Genomic DNA, 16204 nt, shown 5'->3' with positions numbered 1-16204 from the left:
GCTGGGCGATATAGCTAAAAATATTATCAATGATATAATGTTTCATATCGTTCGGTATTGATAATTATTGACATTTTTTATAACCTTATTTAAAACAAAAAGCAATATAATTTTTTTTTTTATTTAACCACTATTTATAATTAACACAATTTATTTTCAAATATTTTTTGTTTTAACAATTAAACACAATAAAAATTAAACATATCTCATTTCTAATGTTTCATATGCAGATTAAATAGGTCTTGAGGAAACTTTTAGCTTGTTTCCCGAGGCCACAGGAGGGCGCAATGAACAAAATAATGCAGCGCATTTAAATTGTCAGCGCAAGGAAGTAACTCTATAAAAAAAACGTGCATTACGTAAATTAACTCATAAAAATCAAATATAATTTCGTAAATTGCATAAACAATTATTAACAAAACAGTATCATGTATTTATGCATTGCTTAATCCAAAGAGCCGAAGCACCGATCACACAGACTGCATTTAAAAACATAAGAGACGCAGTGAAAAGGAATAATTTTTTCTGGTGAGGTCAGCTGGGTCACCTTCAGCATGCAGTAAGTTAGTAAAATAAAGAGGGCGGCATCGCGGAAAGTTATCAGGAAAGCCCTGTCCGCATTTAAATCGGATGTATGGACTTACTTCGGATTTGTAAACAAGGAGGGGATGTAAGTAGGGATGCACTGATATTATAGGCTACATATAATAATAATAATAATAATAATAATTATAATTATATATATGGCGCGCCACGTCTGGCAGTGTTCAGCGTTGGTAGTGAACGGTGGTGTACATACAACAAAACAGTAGCCTCTTATGCCTCCTTGTGTAATGGCCCAAAATACAGAGCATGAGCGCATGAGATTAAGACGAGAGCTCGGCCCCATTCAGTCAGATGGTCATTATGGAGATTGAGAGGATGCTGTGTGTGTCTGCCAGCTGCTGACAGTGCAACGCTCGTGTTTATGTGTGTCCTGCTGCCTTTTTGTTAATTAAGGACAAAACGCACACACATTCTCAGTCTTGTCTGCTAATGCACTGCAGTCTGTGCTGGTCTTCAAAACAGGTTCTGTGGTTGTAAAGCATCGTCTGCACTTGTATTCACACCCCTCACAGAAAAAGACGGTCAGATCCCTTTGCAGAATAATCATAAACACACTGCTTGTCTTTGACGGTTAATGCACTTTCAGTTTATTTTTCTCTGTTGCTGTAGCCGTTCACTCAGAGCTTGGAAACACTGAACCTGGGCCACAACGCAGTGGGGAACGAAGGAGTGCACAAACTAAAAGACGGACTCATAGCAAACCGGTCCATCCTCAGGCTGGGTCTGGCCTCCACCAAACTCTCCTGTGAAGGTGAGATCTGGAATGAAGCGAGAAGTTACTGTACATATAAACATAATGAATTTGATGTTGAATTTTGGGCTCAGCTTGTGTGAAGCTCATATTATCGGTGTGTTTGTTCATATGATAGGAGCGGTCGCTATCGCTGAATTCATCGCTGAGAGTCCGAGGATCCTCCGGCTGGACATGCGGGAGAATGAAATCAAGACCGGAGGCCTCATGGCTCTCTCGCTCGCCTTTAAGGTCAACTCGTCGCTGCTCCGACTCGACCTGGACCGAGAGCCCAAGAAAGAGACGGTGAGTGTTTGTTAAATTGGAAGGGGAAAAGATTTAACTTAATATAAGTACAACTGCCTGTATTTAAAGCTAAAACAGTGTTAGATGTAGTAAGTTCTGTTCATTTATTTGAGTTCTCTGAGACCGATTTAAAACTATATTTCATTCTTCATATATTTAAATGTTTTTGAGATATACGGGTAAATATTGCTGTTTGTTACAGTATAATGTTATATCAGTGCAAATATATTCTAATTAAATGTTCTATATTAATATATTACTAAATTCAAGTGGGAAAAAAAAACAGTGGAAGTTATATATACACTACCGTTCAAAAGTTTGGGGTCAGTAAGATTTTTTATTTTGTTTTTAATAATCATGAAAAATAAGGTGTATCACAGTTTCCACAAAAATATGAAGCAGCACAACTGTTTTCAAGATTGATAATAATCAGAAATGTTTCTCGAGCAGCAAAGCAGCATATTATACTGATTTCTGAAGATCATGTGACACTGAAGACTGGAGGAATGATGCTGAAAATACAGCTGCGCATCACAGAAATACATTACATTTTACTATATATTCACATAGAAAAATTGTATTTTAAATTGTAATACTATTTAACAATATTATTGTTTTTACTGTATATTGGATCAAATAAATGCAGTCTATCTTTTTCACTAACTACACTTAATTATATACCACAGATGCATCTATGACCTTTTTATTGCATTACTATACCACATCTTTTTTCTATCGCTGCTCTCACAGGTGAAGTGTTTCATTGAGACACAGCGTGCCCTGCTTTCAGACATTCAGAACGGCTGCAAGAGGAACTTCATCCTGGCCAAAGAGAAGGAAGAGACGGAACAGAAGATGAGGCAGTCGATTTCAATAGCCGAAATCGCCATGGAGGACCAAACTCAAGAGGATGAAGATGCATCTGCTGAGAAAAGCGAGGAAGAAAACACCACCGATGAGGGCAGTGCATCTGAGAGCCAAGAGGTCGACGATCAAAACCCGACACTACAAGACGACTCTGACTCGGACACAGAGGATGAGGATGCAGCCGATGAGCCGAAAACTCCTGCGAACACCACATCTCCCATAGCGATTCCTGCAATAAACGCCTGTAAGGCCGTGCCCTCGATGCCTCCTCTACCAGGATCTCCAGCGGTAATTACAGTGACCGAAGCTAGCGCTGTCCCAAGAGCCCCACCATCTCCTGGCCGCTGCTTTTCGGTGTCTAGTCCCGGCAGAGGACACAAAATCTTTATGGTAACACGTGTGGAAAGCCCTCCGGAGCAACAACAGACGACTGTATTGGCGAAAGGTGTCAGCGAGGGGGCGTCACAGAGCCAAACATGCACACAGACTAATATAAAAGCACCTTTTGATGCACGTTCACAACCGCTTGAGCAGAAACCAACAGCATCTGAGCTCAGCACGTTAACATCACGTGCAGAAACAACACCAGCACCTGTTGAACTGCTCAACACGTCTATGTCTTCACTTGCGGATAAGCAGGAGAACCTGAAGGAGTCACAGACAGAAATCGCACAGGATCCTGCTACGCCATTTGAAAGCCTGAAGGACGCCGTCCTTGTCGATCAGACTCACTTAAAGCAACAGTTGACTGTAAATACAAACACAAAAAAAACGCATGTGCAGAAACAACACCAGCACCTGTTGAACTGCTCAACACGTCTATGTCTTCACTTGCGGATAAGCAGGAGAACCTGAAGGAGTCACAGACAGAAATCGCACAGGATCCTGCTACGCCATTTGAAAGCCTGAAGGACGCCGTCCTTGTCGATCAGACTCACTTAAAGCAACAGTTGACTGTAAATACAAACACAAAAAAAACGCAAGAGACGCAAAATGTAAGCGAGAAGGACCAGACGTTCTGTCCTCACACCGAGCAGAAACAGAAGTCCAGTTCCATCCAAACAGAGCCATCAGTTTCAGGACAATCCCAGGATGAGACGCTAAGCCCAAAAGCCGAACCATGTCCAGAACAGCTGCAGGAAGTTGATAACGGAGAGAAACAAGTGCAATCTAGTGAACAGCAACGGGCCGCTCAGCTGCAGCCTTCACTGGAGGTCACAGCAGGTCACGAAGCCCTCGATGAGGAGGAAGACTGCAGTGCTCGAGTGGGATCTCCTGACGTGAGCTCCACGGAAGAAGACAAAGGTCATCCTGCTGGGAGCATGGGAGCAACGCTGCCCAACGGGCTGAAGCCAGAATTTGCCTTTCACCTTCTCGAACCCAAGGGACCCAAACCAGCCAGCTGCATTATGGAGCATGGTGAGTTACGCTGGATTACCTCATATTCAACTCCATCATTCCACAATATTGGAGCACATTTATTTGGATTAATTTACATTGTTCCTAAAAACCTGTTCACACCAATTCTGATACGACTAAATGACATAATAAAATATTCCCATTAGGGCTGTCATGATTCCTTGATTAAATATGAGCACTCGATTATAAATAATCCTCGATTGCATTTTGCATGTGTCGATTAACCGGCAAAATAATGGAAGTGGCGCATTCCATGGACGAGAGTCCATGAAAAGCATTATTAGCATGACCGAAATCATAAATAAAGCATAGTGCTATTGTGAATTTACAAAGGCTGCGATTCAATTAAATAGGCTAAATATATGCGCTGCGGGTTTAAAATGCGCTTTATTTCTATGCGTGCTGGTTACGTGCATCTCAGATCGGCTCCGTTCACAGTAAATGCTGCTCCACACAACCATTTATTTCTGCATATGCTGTGATATGTTCATATGTTCATCTTGGAACAATGTGCACCATTCTATCAGAGTTATAAGGTAAATCATTTATAAACCTACGCCAGCACAGGATAATACACTGTTATCTTTCTAAATATGCGAACTGTTTATTGCGACTTCAAAATAAAAGATTAAACCCTCGCTCTGAGTTTGATGTCCTGCATGCTTTGATGTCCACACATTCTTGTTCAAGAAATGACAGCGGCTGTAGTATTTCTATCATAAAGAAGTGGCCAAATATTAAAGATTGTGGACATTTGAATTAAAAGTTTAGTCAATATTAAACAAAAATTAGATTGCACTGTAAAGTGTAAAATCAGGCTGTTGGCGCCTCTGCAGGCATTTGATATAGTACATAATGTACATAAGTTATGATTAGATTGTTTTATTTCACTATGTATTTTAGGGCTGGGCGATATAGCTAAAAATATTATCAATGATATAATGTTTCATATCGTTCGGTATTGATAATTATTGACATTTTTTATAACCTTATTTAAAACAAAAAGCAATATAATTTTTTTTTTTATTTAACCACTATTTATAATTAACACAATTTATTTTCAAATATTTTTTGTTTTAACAATTAAACACAATAAAAATTAAACATATCTCATTTCTAATGTTTCATATGCAGATTAAATAGGTCTTTATTGTATAGGTCTAATTGTCTCCCGAGGGCGCAACGAGCACAATAATGCAGCGCATTTAAATGGTCAACGCAAGGAAGTAACTCTAAAAAAACGTGCATTACGTCTAAATCAACTCATAAAAATCAAATATAATTTCATAAATTGCATAAACAATTATGAACAAAACAGCATCATGTATTTATGCATTGCTTAATCCAAAGAGCCGAAGCGCCGATCACACAGACTGCATTTAAAAACATATGAGACGCAGTGAAAAGGAATAAACCTCCACAAATTTGTGACGTGTTTTCTAAAAGTTTAAACTGTTTTAACTTTGCATGACTTTCTATACATCTCTTGAGTAAGACGTGAGTGCAGCAGTCATAATTGTCCGTCTAAAAAATGCTCTGAATATGTGTTCTGTGTGAATGGCTTGGTTTCGGTTTTAACCCGTTCAAGATGTTCTCTGCACTGAGCTTCTATATTTCTCTAATATTTTGAATGAATAATGCAGCAGCGGCGCGTCTCGTGGGCTCGACGAACAAAACATTAAAATGCAACAACGTCACTTACATCACCACATCTCGCGTGCCACTGATGCACACCTAACATTCAAATGCAAATGTTTATTTTAAATTCGACTAATATTCATTATTTATTCACAATCTCCTCATCACAGGCAGGCGCAGCACTCATTTCAGCATGTGTTCGTGTTTGTGTGTGCTGTCTGCTTCACTCATAGTATGTGCCTATATCATGTGCTATATCGAAAAATGTTTCTATCGATATCGAAGAAGGTGTACCATCGATACCGTTTTATCGCCCAGGCCTAATATATTTTAACTGTTTTGTTCAATAAAACTAGGGATGCACCGATACCACTTTTTCCAGTACTCGTCCGATACCGATACTTTTATTTTTGGTACTTGCCGATACAGAATACCGATACCAATATTTTTATTGCATTTGTTAATTTTTTTAATATTGGTTACAGAAACCAAAAGAGTATGTGTAATGTTAGTTGGTTAACTTCATTTATCAAATAGATAGTCAAACCCAAATTTATTCAGACACCTTCAACATTTCTCACATTATCACAGTTTATTTGCTATATTTTAGAAAATGGTAATAAAATATGACAAGAACTCAGAGTTAAACTGTGTCAGAACAAATTCAGCTTGATAATGTTAGATAACTTTGATAGAAAGGTATGTAATGGATTACAATCAACCAAAAATTAGACGAGGTCGACGATCAAAACCCGACACTACAAGACGACTCTGACTCGGACACAGAGGATGAGGATGCAGCCGATGAGCCGAAAACTCCTGCGAACACCACATCTCCCATAGCGATTCCTGCAATAAACGCCTGTAAGGCCGTGCCCTCGATGCCTCCTCTACCAGGATCTCCAGCGGTAATTACAGTGACCGAAGCTAGCGCTGTCCCAAGAGCCCCACCATCTCCTGGCCGCTGCTTTTCGGTGTCTAGTCCCGGCAGAGGACACAAAATCTTTATGGTAACACGTGTGGAAAGCCCTCCGGAGCAACAACAGACGACTGTATTGGCGAAAGGTGTCAGCGAGGGGGCGTCACAGAGCCAAACATGCACACAGACTAATATAAAAGCACCTTTTGATGCACGTTCACAACCGCTTGAGCAGAAACCAACAGCATCTGAGCTCAGCACGTTAACATCATGTGCAGAAACAACACCAGCACCTGTTGAACTGCTCAACACGTCTATGTCTTCACTTGCGGATAAGCAGGAGAACCTGAAGGAGTCACAGACAGAAATCGCACAGGATCCTGCTACGCCATTTGAAAGCCTGAAGGACGCCGTCCTTGTCGATCAGACTCACTTAAAGCAACAGTTGACTGTAAATACAAACACAAAAAAAACGCAAGAGACGCAAAATGTAAGCGAGAAGGACCAGACGTTCTGTCCTCACACCGAGCAGAAACAGAAGTCCAGTTCCATCCAAACAGAGCCATCAGTTTCAGGACAATCCCAGGATGAGACGCTAAGCCCAAAAGCCGAACCATGTCCAGAACAGCTGCAGGAAGTTGATAACGGAGAGAAACAAGTGCAATCTAGTGAACAGCAACGGGCCGCTCAGCTGCAGCCTTCACTGGAGGTCACAGCAGGTCACGAAGCCCTCGATGAGGAGGAAGACTGCAGTGCTCGAGTGGGATCTCCTGACGTGAGCTCCACGGAAGAAGACAAAGGTCATCCTGCTGGGAGCATGGGAGCAACGCTGCCCAACGGGCTGAAGCCAGAATTTGCCTTTCACCTTCTCGAACCCAAGGGACCCAAACCAGCCAGCTGCATTATGGAGCATGGTGAGTTACGCTGGATTACCTCATATTCAACTCCATCATTCCACAATATTGGAGCACATTTATTTGGATTAATTTACATTGTTCCTAAAAACCTGTTCACACCAATTCTGATACGACTAAATGACATAATAAAATATTCCCATTAGGGCTGTCATGATTCCTTGATTAAATATGAGCACTCGATTATAAATAATCCTCGATTGCATTTTGCATGTGTCGATTAACCGGCAAAATAATGGAAGTGGCGCATTCCATGGACGAGAGTCCATGAAAAGCATTATTAGCATGACCGAAATCATAAATAAAGCATAGTGCTATTGTGAATTTACAAAGGCTGCGATTCAATTAAATAGGCTAAATATATGCGCTGCGGGTTTAAAATGCGCTTTATTTCTATGCGTGCTGGTTACGTGCATCTCAGATCGGCTCCGTTCACAGTAAATGCTGCTCCACACAACCATTTATTTCTGCATATGCTGTGATATGTTCATATGTTCATCTTGGAACAATGTGCACCATTCTATCAGAGTTATAAGGTAAATCATTTATAAACCTACGCCAGCACAGGATAATACACTGTTATCTTTCTAAATATGCGAACTGTTCATTGCGACTTCAAAATAAAAGATTAAACCCTCGCTCTGAGTTTGATGTCCTGCATGCTTTGATGTCCACACATTCTTGTTCAAGAAATGACAGCGGCTGTAATATTTCTATCATAAAGAAGTGGCCAAATATTAAAGATTGTGGACATTTGAATTAAAAGTTTAGTCAATATTAAACAAAAATTAGATTGCACTGTAAAGTGTAAAATCAGGCTGTTGGCGCCTCTGCAGGCATTTGATATAGTACATAATGTACATAAGTTATGATTAGATTGTTTTATTTCACTATGTATTTTAGGGCTGGGCGATATAGCTAAAAATATTATCAATGATATAATGTTTCATATCGTTCGGTATTGATAATTATTGACATTTTTTATAACCTTATTTAAAACAAAAAGCAATATAATTTTTTTTTTTATTTAACCACTATTTATAATTAACACAATTTATTTTCAAATATTTTTTGTTTTAACAATTAAACACAATAAAAATTAAACATATCTCATTTCTAATGTTTCATATGCAGATTAAATAGGTCTTTATTGTATAGGTCTAATTGTCTCCCGAGGGCGCAACGAGCACAATAATGCAGCGCATTTAAATGGTCAACGCAAGGAAGTAACTCTAAAAAAACGTGCATTACGTCTAAATCAACTCATAAAAATCAAATATAATTTCATAAATTGCATAAACAATTATGAACAAAACAGCATCATGTATTTATGCATTGCTTAATCCAAAGAGCCGAAGCGCCGATCACACAGACTGCATTTAAAAACATATGAGACGCAGTGAAAAGGAATAAACCTCCACAAATTTGTGACGTGTTTTCTAAAAGTTTAAACTGTTTTAACTTTGCATGACTTTCTATACATCTCTTGAGTAAGACGTGAGTGCAGCAGTCATAATTGTCCGTCTAAAAAATGCTCTGAATATGTGTTCTGTGTGAATGGCTTGGTTTCGGTTTTAACCCGTTCAAGATGTTCTCTGCACTGAGCTTCTATATTTCTCTAATATTTTGAATGAATAATGCAGCAGCGGCGCGTCTCGTGGGCTCGACGAACAAAACATTAAAATGCAACAACGTCACTTACATCACCACATCTCGCGTGCCACTGATGCACACCTAACATTCAAATGCAAATGTTTATTTTAAATTCGACTAATATTCATTATTTATTCACAATCTCCTCGTCACAGGCAGGCGCAGCACTCATTTCAGCATGTGTTCGTGTTTGTGTGTGCTGTCTGCTTCACTCATAGTACGTGCCTATATCATGTGCTATATCGAAAAATGTTTCTATCGATATCGAAGAAGGTGTACCATCGATACCGTTTTATCGCCCAGGCCTAATATATTTTAACTGTTTTGTTCAATAAAACTAGGGATGCACCGATACCACTTTTTCCAGTACTCGTCCGATACCGATACTTTTATTTTTGGTACTTGCCGATACAGAATACCGATACCAATATTTTTATTGCATTTGTTAATTTTTTTAATATTGGTTACAGAAACCAAAAGAGTATGTGTAATGTTAGTTGGTTAACTTCATTTATCAAATAGATAGTCAAACCCAAATTTATTCAGACACCTTCAACATTTCTCACATTATCACAGTTTATTTGCTATATTTGAGAAAATGGTAATAAAATATGACAAGAACTCAGAGTTAAACTGTGTCAGAACAAATTCAGCTTGATAATGTTAGATAACTTTGATAGAAAGGTATGTAATGGATTACAATCAACCAAAAATTAGACAGCTGTTAGCATGACAGTATTTACACAACTATCAATATCAATACTTAGTCGGGCAACCCTTAGCCTCAATGACAGCCTATAGTCTCCTCAACTTCAATGTTTTTCCCCAGACTCGGTTCCAAATTTTTCCCCAGACTTGGTTCCAAATTTGTATCAGTTTTACTGGTAGTCCACTGTATGAAGAATTTTTGGGTATGATTTGTCTCAGTTTACTTTATTTTGCTATCCTCACTTACATAAATGAACTATAGTGTCCTGCACCCACTAGTAAAAAAATATAAAAAATTATATCTGTTCTCTGAATAATTTTTGGTTTGACTGTGGATATCTCTGGACAAAGGATATCTTTGGTTATTTTCACACTTAATTATGCCCATTAAAATGTATTTTACAAGTTTTTGTTACTTTCACTGTTCATTGTTTTGCTCTGTGGTGCATCATCTGTAATTTAACAGCATTAGAGCTGCTCCATTGCAGCGGCTCAGTACTGTAATCACGCGCTTTGTTGTAATAATGCAGGGAACCACTCGTTATAAATTTCCTAACTGTGATATTTTCAGAAATAGAGGTCACGGTTTTTTTCATCTGAAACGTGCTGCGATTTATATTCCACAGCCACTCATATAATGCAGAAACACTCATGAACCAAGCAAAACACGCGCAACGCGTGCAGGTATCTGTACTGATGCAGAATAGTACAGACTAGCGCATTTCACACAGGCTGCTAGATTCACTTCAGCGTGCTTTGCTTATCAGCTCACGCACATCAGCTGAATGTTTAACATTATATTTATTGCATACATATACTTCGTAGACCACCTTAATCTCTGTTCTCCATTCTGCTGTCTGTTGTTCTGTTGTCGGTGTTTCATTGTCTGAATATGGCATTTAACACATGCTGTGTGGTATCGGTGTTTGGTATCGGGACATTTTAACGAGTACAGGAGCTCCGGTGCATCCCTAAATAGAACCATATGATTACTTGCGTTTGATATTTGATTTGATTTATCACCTCATTGCTATTATATAAGTATTTTAAGTCGTTTTAAAGTCTATTTTTCGCTTGGGTCTATTTTTATTTCCACAAAAAAAAAAGATCTGATTACTCGATTAGTTGTCAGAATAATCGTCCGATTACCAAAATAACCATTAGTGACAGCCCTAATTCCCAGACAATATTATGCACAAAAAAACATGATTTTTTTTGTATGAATACCTTCTCTAAACATTTTGAGCTGGACATCCCTGAAAGTAATGATATCAACATGCAGTTCAAGTGTCATATTTATTTAAAAATGTTCATTCAGTGTAAGAAATATTAGGCTGATTCAAACCTTTGAGACTTTCTGAGTGATTCATGAAAAACTGGCTCATTTTCTATTTAAAAAATGTCATTTATTACTGAAAAATCTCTGCTGCATATTTAACTACACTTGATTCATTTCAAGATGGATGTCACTTGAAGGAATGATAACATGCAGTTCGTTAAGTGAGTTATGATTGTTCAGAAACGTTCATTCTGTTAAGTTTCAGTCATGGTTATACAATCTGATTTTTGTATACATGTAATATTTCAGTGCTATCTGCCTAGGGTTCTGAATGTAAGTTTGCATATAGTACACTGAGAGGAAGTAAGGACTCTTATGGGGGGGGGATCGCTGCTTCCGGTGTTATGTTGTTGGGAACGGCTATGGTTGCAGTCGAATAAAGGGAGTTTTCCATTAAGTTTAAAACAGTTGTCTTTTGATGAGTAACATTGGTAGCAGAGGATGGCTAGCAATTACAGAGTCCCACCAACCTTTGACGAGGGGAAGCCATACGAAAGTTGGAAGAATGAAGTTGGAATTTGGACTTCTGCTTCACATGCATCAAGATAGGCTTTTACGGAAGCAGAGTGCTCAGAGAGAATTCGCAGAGCGTTACGAAAGCAACTACGTCACACCGATGAGAAATATGAAATGGGTAATAAAGAGTACTACAAGAGAGTGGATTGTCCAGAGTGGAAAGGACCAGGAACGGTCATTGGTCAGGATGGAGCAGTGGTATTTGTGAGACATGGACGGACTTGCATTAGGGTACATCATCTCAGACTGAGAAAAGTGAATACAGAAAGCGAGGATCAACATGCCACAAAGACTGACGTAGAAAATGACACACACAGTGAACAAGGACAGGAGTTTGCTGAAAGTAACAGACAGTTGACAGAAGAAACCGAGGCTAAGGTGCAACAAGAGGTGAGGCAAATGGAGGACACAAGGGGGCAGAATGAAGCAGAATGGCACACAAGTGACAATACAGAGACACCTAGTGGTACTAACCTGGAAACTGTTGTCAGCTTACAAAAAGAACAAATTGTAAAATACAGAGATAAAGAAAAGGGTGTTTTGTGTACAGCTAAAATCTTAGGGCGTGCAGGTAAAACTACAGGTAAATATAAAAACTGGTTTAACCTGTTGCTCATTGAGGCAGTACGGAGTCTGTTGACATGTTGAATGTTGAGAATCTTAGGCAAATGGAGGACACAAGGGGGCAGAATGAAGCAGAATGGCACACAAGTGACAATACAGAGACACCTAGTGGTACTAACCTGGAAACTGTTGTCAGCTTACAAAAAGAACAAATTGTAAAATACAGAGATAAAGAAAAAGGTGTTTTGTGTACAGCTAAAATCTTAGGGCGTGCAGGTAAAACTACAGGTAAATATAAAAACTGGTTTAACCTGTTGCTCATTGAGCCCACTAATGTTGCAGGCAGTACGGAGTCTGTTGACATGTTGAATGTTGAGAATCTTCAGATTGAATCCACTGTTACTAATGCTGACTCCATTGATGTATGTGAGGATGTGTATGAAACAAAAGATGTAACATTTGACTTTGCAAAACAGGAAGAGATAAAGAGTTGGAGAGACAACCATGTCTTTGAAGAAGTGAAGGATGAGGGACAAAAGTGCATTTCAATTAGGAGACAATGAAGGGGTTTGTACCCAAAGCTCGTCTTGTTGCTAGAGGTTTCGAAGAGCTAGAGGTGTCAGAACTCAAAAAGGACTCACCAACATGTGCTTCAGAGTCTCTTCGGCTTCTTGTGGCAGTGATTTGTCAAAGACAGTGGACACTGATAAAGAAAAAGGTGTTTTGTGTACAGCTAAAATCTTAGGGCGTGCAGGTAAAACTACAGGTAAATATAAAAACTGGTTTAACCTGTTGCTCATTGAGCCCACTAATGTTGCAGGCAGTACGGAGTCTGTTGACATGTTGAATGTTGAGAATCTTCAGATTGAATCCACTGTTACTAATGCTGACTCCATCGATGTATGTGAGGATGTGTATGAAACAAAAGATGTAACATTTGACTTTGCAAAACAGGAAGAGATAAAGAGTTGGAGAGACAACCATGTCTTTGAAGAAGTGAAGGATGAGGGACAAAAGTGCATTTCAATTAGGAGACAATGAAGGGGTTTGTACCCAAAGCTCGTCTTGTTGCTAGAGGTTTCGAAGAGCTAGAGGTGTCAGAACTCAAAAAGGACTCACCAACATGTGCTTCAGAGTCTCTTCGGCTTCTTGTGGCAGTGATTTGTCAAAGACAGTGGACACTTAACTCCATTTCTACAGGGAATGGAGCTGTCCCGTGACCTTTATATCAAACCTCCTCCTGAGGCCAACAATGAAGGAAAACTATGGAAGCTTGAGTGTGTGTATGGTTTGGCCGATGCTTCACTCTACTGGTATACTAGAGTGAAGGAGATTGTCATGAGGTCAGGAGGAACAATGTCCCAAGTAGATCCTGCCGTGTTCAACACATTCATTTGAATGATTCAACCGGCTGATGCAAACCAATAACACCTGAATTTGTGAGTCTTTCTGAGTGATTCATGGAAAAAAAAAAACATATATCATTTATTATGGAATAAATCTGTTGTAAATGTGTATCTACTGCGCACTCACTTGATTTCAAAGCAGACATCACTGAAAGTAATAATAACTTGCAGTTTCTATAGTGAGTCATGTTTCATTCAGAGAAGTTCATTCAGAGTTCAATCATTTGAAGATTCATCTGGCCAATTCAAACCAGTAACACCTGAATTTGTATTGAAATTAAGTGAGTTTGCTCAGAAGCTGTTCATTCAGTGGAAGATGCAAAACTGAGTCTCTTCGGCTTCTTGTGGCAGTGATTTGTCAAAGACAGTGGACACTTAACTCCATTTCTACAGGGAATGGAGCTGTCCCGTGACCTTTATATCAAACCTCCTCCTGAGGCCAACAATGAAGGAAAACTATGGAAGCTTGAGTGTGTGTATGGTTTGGCCGATGCTTCACTCTACTGGTATACTAGAGTGAAGGAGATTGTCATGAGGTCAGGAGGAACAATGTCCCAAGTAGATCCTGCCGTGTTCAACACATTCATTTGAATGATTCAACCGGCTGATGCAAACCAATAATGCCTGAGTCTTTGAGTGATTCGTGAACTCGCTCATGTTCTCTATATGATTTATTTTTAAAAAATCACTATTGCAATTTTGTATATTTAACGGCGCATTTCATTTCGAGACTGATATCAAGTAACGGTAACATGCAGGTCATTATTTGAATCATTTTTTAATCAGAAGATTCATCAAGCTGATTCAAACCAATAACACCTGAATTTGTGAGTCTTTCTGAGTGATTCATGGAAAAAAAAAACATATATAATTTATTATGGAATAAATCTACTGCGCACTCACTTGATTTCAAAGCAGACATCACTGAAAGTAATAATAACTTGCAGTTTATATAGTGAGTCATGTTTCATTCAGAGAAGTTCATTCAGAGTTCAATCATTTGAAGATTCATCTGGCCAATTCAAACCAGTAACACCTGAATTTGTATTGAAATTAAGTGAGTTTGCTCAGAAGCTGTTCATTCAGTGGAAGATGCAAAACAATAACACTTTAATTTGAGTCTTTCTAGGTTATTATTGAAACAATATATACTCATTCCTGATTTCTGGTGAATCAGACTATGCTGGTCACGTTGTATGTTTTTTGCGTGCAGCTTGCGTAGACAATTAAATAGAAAGAAGGGTTTTCTTACTGTTAATGCATGTTCACACCAAGGCTAATGTTAGGTGTAATAAACATGTTTAAAATCTCTGTGCTGAACATTTGTGTGGGTTTGATCAGGTGTTTACTTTAGTTTGTCTCATCTTATCACATGCAACTCATACTCTGAGCTCAAACATTGGTGAAATATTGATGCTTTTGCATCATTTACTCGTATTGGACTGAGCTGTGAACAGGACTTTATGAATATAGTGAAAGCACAAAGACTATATGTGATATGATTCTTGTGTGTGTGTGTGTGTGTCAGTGAGCTTGACCGCAGAGCTGAGCTGTGGGCAGGATTTAGAGGAGCTTCTCCTTGATGCCAGTCTGGACACCAGCAGAGATGCACCGTAATGCTGTAACCAAGGTAATGCAAGGAAATTCCCATGTTTATGAAGGATTTCCTGGAACAATAACTAGCCAGTGTGCTTTAAAGTAAGTCTAGTAGGTTAAGTTAACCTGTCTTTGTCTCTCCTCAGGATCCACACAAGCAGAGAGAATCGGAAGGGCCGGTTTGTTCTCGCCACATGGCATCCGCTCATATTCCTCGGGTCTTTTTCCATCTTTCTCGTGTCTTTACCACACATTTTCCAAGTGTTGCAACAGAACACAGAGGACTCGACCTTCCTTCCAGTGTCCAGCTTTTATTGAAATTAGGAAATTCATCTCTTCTGTGATTTAAACATTTGCCGTAAAGTTGTATGTTCCCAGTTACCAAAGACGCCCATGCAGAGAAACGCACACTCGCTGACCTCCTTCTGTTCCTCCCTGTTACGCTGTCGACTGTGGCGCCTCTGCGCCGGCCCCTGGTGGACTGGAGGTTATAATGCTGCACAGAGACTGACCGGCGGGAACATGCGAAGCCATTTCATTGGTTTTGGCTTTCAGATATCGTCAAGCGGGCGGACGTTGTTGCGAGTCTGACAAATAAGTTGGATATTACAGCTCGTCTAAAAAAGCGTTTGTTGTCTAAAAGTTGCATTTGGTATCAAAAGCAGTTGTGTATGCGAGTGTTCATAAAACAACCCGATCTCATGAAAGTGTGTATAAATAGTATGCCAAATAAAAATTAAAACTCGTATTGATACGCAAAAATGGACTTTGGTGTGCATGTGCTACGCTGTAAAAAATGATTGTGATTTTAACCGTAAAAGACTGTAAAAAGGCTACAATAAAAACCTGTTAATTGGTTATCAGTAAGTTTCCATACTATATACAGTGAATAACTGTAATTACATTTTACAGTAAAATACTGTAACTGAGATGAAAACGAAAAAGTGATTGTATAATTTACAGTGGAAAAACTGTAAATTGACACTCCCAGAATTCCCTGCAGGACACTTCATGTTTTGTTTT

General features: G+C 39.1%; 1 protein-coding gene across 2 annotated transcripts; it reads left to right on the top strand.

The window, feature by feature from the left end:
- Positions 1-766: 766 nt before the first annotated feature.
- LOC107558566 (protein phosphatase 1 regulatory subunit 37-like) lies at positions 767-15764 on the top strand. Of its 2 annotated transcripts, none has more exons than XM_016242223.1 (6): positions 767-1357; positions 1476-1642; positions 2393-2626; positions 6304-7399; positions 15114-15215; positions 15328-15764. In XM_016242223.1, exons 2-5 carry the CDS (start codon positions 1532-1534, stop codon positions 15200-15202), a joined length of 1530 nt encoding a protein of 509 aa, XP_016097709.1. In that variant the 5' UTR covers positions 767-1357; positions 1476-1531; the 3' UTR covers positions 15203-15215; positions 15328-15764. The 2 variants fall into 2 exon arrangements, with proteins under 2 accessions (XP_016097709.1, XP_016097708.1); XM_016242222.1 differs by lacking the exon at positions 6304-7399 and adding an exon at positions 3430-3928 and having other exon boundaries at positions 768-1357; positions 2393-3223.
- The last annotated feature ends 440 nt before the right edge of the window (positions 15765-16204 follow it).

The sequence above is a fragment of the Sinocyclocheilus grahami genome, unplaced genomic scaffold (assembly GCF_001515645.1).
Source record: "Sinocyclocheilus grahami isolate Dianchi unplaced genomic scaffold, SAMN03320097.WGS_v1.1 scaffold649.1, whole genome shotgun sequence".
NCBI lineage: Eukaryota > Metazoa > Chordata > Actinopteri > Cypriniformes > Cyprinidae > Sinocyclocheilus > Sinocyclocheilus grahami.
This window is presented reverse-complemented; position numbering and strand designations above follow the sequence as displayed.

What these genes read in the sequence shown, in the direction of transcription:
- LOC107558566 (XM_016242223.1), top strand. Translation starts at nt 1,532, where the DNA reads ATGCGGGAGAATGAAATCAAGACCGGAGGCCTCATGGCTCTCTCGCTC. An exon ending in GAGAGCCCAAGAAAGAGACG is followed by an intron (nt 1,643 to 2,392) that starts GTGAGTGTTTGT and finishes CTGCTCTCACAG; the next exon opens with GTGAAGTGTTTCATTGAGAC. An exon ending in GTGCATCTGAGAGCCAAGAG is followed by an intron (nt 2,627 to 6,303) that starts GTCGACGATCAA and finishes AAATTAGACGAG; the next exon opens with GTCGACGATCAAAACCCGAC.